The 4891-nt window shown below is 56.9% G+C and overlaps 1 protein-coding gene across 1 annotated transcript in view; it reads right to left on the minus strand.

The window, feature by feature from the left end:
• GRIN1 (glutamate ionotropic receptor NMDA type subunit 1) overlaps positions 1 to 4891 on the minus strand; it is a 34526-nt gene that overhangs the window by 14860 nt on the left and 14775 nt on the right. The window contains exons 7-13 of the mRNA XM_031059227.1: positions 3892 to 4036; positions 3716 to 3799; positions 2432 to 2567; positions 1457 to 1584; positions 1112 to 1276; positions 738 to 856; positions 1 to 52 (exon numbers count right to left, since the gene is read on the minus strand). Coding sequence (XP_030915087.1) covers positions 1 to 52; positions 738 to 856; positions 1112 to 1276; positions 1457 to 1584; positions 2432 to 2567; positions 3716 to 3799; positions 3892 to 4036 — 829 coding nt within the window. The remainder of the gene's footprint in view (positions 53 to 737; positions 857 to 1111; positions 1277 to 1456; positions 1585 to 2431; positions 2568 to 3715; positions 3800 to 3891; positions 4037 to 4891) is intronic.

Below are 4891 nucleotides of genomic sequence, written 5' to 3' on the forward strand. Positions count from 1 at the left end.
CAGTGCATCTTCCTCCTCCTCCTCACTGTTTACTTTGAACCGGCCAAATGGGCTGGAAAACAAGATGAAGAACCCTTGTCATTCCCCTCACCCTGATTCCCAGGGCTCCCCACTGTGCCCTACATGTCCTGGTGCAGCCCTGTGTCCCTCATTCCTACAGACTGTGCCTGCTCCCAGGCAGCTCTTCCCTGCTGTGTCCCAGTGCCTGGCACATCCCCATGCTGACCTGCAGCCCTGCCTGGCTCACACTGCTCCTGGTCCCATCCCACTCTCTCCAGACCAGAAAGATCATCTGACCCTGGCCTGCTCGAGCCTCTCCCACTGCAGCACAGAGGGCTCCCTGCAGATCAGCCATCAAAGCCTCTGGGCACAGGGCTGAGGTGGGGCCAGGTGCCCTCAGAGGAGCTGCCACAGGGCCAAGGAAGGCCAAAGAGGAAATTCTCTCAGAGCCCAGAAGCTGACAGTGCTCTTGGTCAGGTATCTGCACAGCACCTGGTCTGACAGGTGTGTTCCACATCCCCACGTGCTGGGTACCCCAATATCCACATCCCTTAGCTTAGGCAGCCAGAGGGGCCAGGAGCCTCAGCCCAGCACTGGTGGGGCAGAGCAGGTGGGGTAAGTCCCTGTGAGAGCCTCCGAAGGGCTGCAAGATGTGCCCAAGCAAGGGACCCAGGGGACAGTTCCCAGGAGCACATCCCCATCCCCTCCAGATCCCGAGTGGCCCAAAGTGCACTCACCTGAATCGGTCTAAGAGGTACAACATCACTGCCACCACGTGCACAGACAACCCCACCAGCAGCCAGAGCGTGCTCTGGAAGGGCTGCATGAACGAGTCCAGGGTGCTGCGGGGGATTTCCTGCACACAGGAGAGAGGGGACAGGGCTGGCCCCCCCCAGCTGCACCCACAGGGGCCCTGCCCCAAGCTCCTGCTGCTCAGGAAGGGTCAGCTTGGTGCAGGCAAGAGCCTGCATTAAAACCAGCAGCCTGGAGGCTGGAATTTGCAGGGGCTGCTCTGGGCACTGCAGTCTGGGGAACGGGCACCTCCCGTTAGCTTGTGTCCATAGGGACTGCTACATCCCGTGTTCTACAAAAGCTCCCACCCAGCCCATACCTTCTTCACGAGGATGGTGAGGCCCTGGTACTTGAAGGGCTTGGAGAACTCAATGTACTGAGCCCGCTCGTTGTTGATGGTGAGGGGAGCCACAATCATGTCAGCCTGGCCACTCAGCAGCTCCCCCATCATCCCGTTCCACTCCTTCTTGTTGCTGTTGTTCACCTGCCAGGAAGCCAAGGCCGGGTCAGACCCCTGCCCTGACACACATCCCCCACCAGCCAGGACCCTGCACTTTTTAGGAATCCTGCATTGCCCTTCCACCCACCCTGCTCAGGAGAAGGGCGTGGGGGTGTTTCAACACACAATACAGGCAAAGAAAGATCACAGGCTGCCCAAACTCACCCTCTCTTGGGTACCAAATTTACCATCAGCCACCAGGTGAACCTCGTAGGTGAAGTTCATCACGCCTGCCAGGCGGATGAGCAGGTCGATGCAGAAGCCGTAGCAGCACAGGGCCACGGTGGGACGGCCTGGGGAGGGACAGGGGTGCCATGAGTGGGGTCAGCCCCAGCCAGGGACCCCCACAGCATCCCCCTGTTCCCAGGGAGAGCAGCCACCCCACGGCTCTGGCTCCATGTGGGATGGAACCACCTTATCCTTCAGGGCCATCTGGCTCTCACGCTGCCTCCAGCACGGGGGGTGTGGGCAGGCTGGGGACAAAGGGGTCCCATCCTTTGCCATGTCCCACTGAGGTGGGCTAAGAGGGGCTGCTGCCCACCTACTGCAGGGCAAGGAGAGGGCTCAGTGCACGTGCTGGAGGAGTCCTGACATGAGCCCAGCAGGCTGAACACAGCCCAGGACACAATTCAGGGGGGATGTTGTGCACAGGAAGGTGTGATGAGCCAAGGGGATGCCCTTCAGGCATTTGGGCAAGCCTAGCATTGCTGAGCAGGTCCCACCCCACACCAGGTGCTCACTCCTGATCCTGACACAGTTTCTGTGACAGTGTGAAACTGGTGCTGTGTCAGTGCAGCACGTGCTAACGTGCCTCGGGGTCCTTGCTGCTGCTGGAGATCAAGGCAGAGAGAACTGGAACATGTCAGGAGACAGAAATTTGGGATGCAATCCCTCAAAGCTGCCCTGGAGCCCATCGAGAAGAGAGACAGTGGGTAAGAGTCTGTTGGGCTCAAACCCCTGGATCCCAGGGCCCAACTCCTGCACAGCACTGCTCTGAGGCTGAGCTGATGGAGAGGAGGGGGTGTCTGGGGGCCAGCTGTGCTGTCACCGCTCTGTGCCTCATTCTCTGGGCTCCTGTGTGACTGAGCACCTTCCCTGGGACCCCTTCTTGGAATGGCAGTCCCCAGCAGACTGAGTTACCTGGGATGGTCTCATTGGGTCCAGTGCAGAAAACCTTTTTGACAGGATCTCCATTGATGGTGAATTCCTCCCTACATGTCCCATCTGCCTGAGTGGGCTTCACATACACAAAGGGCTCTTGGTGGATGGTCACAATCTGTGAGGTGAAGCACAAACATCCTCTGGTCTGTGTTTCCCTCCAGAGCTACATTCCCATGGTGGGAGCTGGGCTGCCCGCCCCACATGAGCTGTGGTGCCCTCCCCAGCTGCCATCTCAGCCCAGCAGCTTTGGCATGGGGAACCAGAGAATCCTCTAGGCTGGAAAAGACCTTTAAGATCATGAAATCCAACTGTTAACACAGCATTGCTGAGAAGAACACCAAGGATATTTGCTTTCCCTGCACCTAAGGTGAGGAGTGTCCTCCTTGGTGTGACCCTTTCAGCTGAGCCTCAAAATCCCTTTCCCTAACAGGAGACTGATGGGAGACACAGCCAGGGCTAGTGCCTGGAAAGGGGCTCCAGACACTGCCCCAAGTTAATGCAGGTGTTTCAGTCCTGCCCTGGACCTTTCAGAAAAGCAGCAACCACAATATACCCATAGCACCTCTGCAGGGACAATGCTGCCAGTGGGAATGGGATTTCCCTTGCTGGACAAGTGAACAGTGCAACAAATGAATGGTCAAACTGGGAAGATCAGCCTGGCCAGGGTCCAGTCACTAAAGTGGGATCCAGTCACTGAAGGGGCTGCTGAGTGACACTTAGAGGAAGAGTATGAGAAGCAAAACAAGACTGGTGGGACCTTCTGCCAGTGTTACCTCCAGCTTCTGGCCATCAGCTCCTCAGGGATTTCCTGAGTTCAGCCTTACAGCCACCACCAATCCGCCCACCCTTCACAAGAGGGTTTAATCTGCTTTTGGATCTGTTTCCATCTGGCCTCCGCTCTGTCTAACAGAGCTGAACCATGCCTTGGCCAAAGGAGCCCATCCTCGTATTTCTCACAAATCTGTGACAGGTGTCCTCTGGCTCCCATGAGAAATGGTGAGCACCTTGTTCCTCCACCTTTCCATGTTGTTTTCTCTCATATTCACTTCCCACCTGTCTCTTTCCAAACCTAAGGATGCCTGCTGCCCTATCTAGATTGACTCCAGCTGAAAGTTGTGCTCTGAGCATGCTCCCATATCCTCTCCTGTCCTTGCAAATGCTGCTGCCAGCTGCAGAGCAGCCATGGAGGTGGAAGGCAGATGAAGTCACTGCCCAGCATGCAGAGAGCAGAGAAGCTCTGCCCCTAATGCCATTTGCTCTTACCTTCAGCTTGGTTGACATCTGATAGCCTTGAGGTTTCTCAGTTTCCCCGCCTGGCCAGATGATCTTCCTGTCGTTGGTCAGGACCTGAGATGGATCCCAGAGGAAGCAGATGGACATGAGGCCAAGGAGGACACCCCAGTGCCAGCCCCTCCCCACCCAGGCCAGCCTGCACGTACATTGCTGCCGTTGTAAATCCCAACCTGGACCAGTTTCCGGTTCTGCAGGTTCATGATGCTGTAGTTGGCAAATTTCCTGTCCCCATCCTCGTTGAACTCCACCCGGCCGGTGACACCCTCTGAGTACTTGGAGGACATCAACACCCTAGGGAGAGAAACACAGCTGGGACAACCTAGAACACCTGCTGTGCTCCTGAGGTGCCTCAGAAGGCATCAGAAAGGCAAATGCTTCCTCTCAGTTACCTGCCATAAGCTCACTACCCTGTACAAGTCCAGCCAAGGCTACCTATGGTCTGTTCATAGACCTGTGGTCATCCCCTCCTGCTGGATGGAATCAGTTTCCCAAATGTTCTCTGCCACATCTGCTGCCATTGCCCCCTGTTCTCCACCAGATCAGTCCCATTTCCCTTTGGAATGATCCATCCCACAGCACCCAAGGACACTTTCCTCTGGGGTTCCTTGGCAGGTGTGCCCATTGCTACAGCTTTGGTGCTGTGCCTAGCATCTGCCCATCCCAGCCTGGCCAGTGGCCCAGATACACACAAACATCACCAAGGAGAGAACCAGCCCCCAAACCCCGGGAAGGTGATAGCAGAGACCCACAGGATTGCCTGAGCCATTTGTGAAGAACAGCTTTGACTCACTCATGCCAAAGACTGTCACTGCAGGGGATGCCAGAAATGCCTCTAAAACCATCTCCAGGCCTTGCAGGTCTCATGCTCAACAGAACCCAGTCTGCAGAGAGTGGCTGCTGCACCAAGGTCCAGCCCCTGTGGGCCCAGCAGCTGCAGTGATGCAGGGATTGGGGTCTGGAAGCTCATGCAGGACCTGCTGATCCCCCTGCCCTGGCAGCAGCACCCCACAGGCACATGCTCCTGTCTGTGACACTCCAGCCTCCACATCCACAGCACCAGGTATTGCTACAGCCAAGGGCAGCCTGTCCCATGCATTGACAGCTCCTGCCACCAAGCCCTGTGTGCAGCACTGGACCCATGCCACA

This window comes from Geospiza fortis, unplaced genomic scaffold (genome assembly GCF_000277835.1).
Source record: "Geospiza fortis unplaced genomic scaffold, GeoFor_1.0 scaffold85, whole genome shotgun sequence".
Lineage (NCBI taxonomy): Eukaryota > Metazoa > Chordata > Aves > Passeriformes > Thraupidae > Geospiza > Geospiza fortis.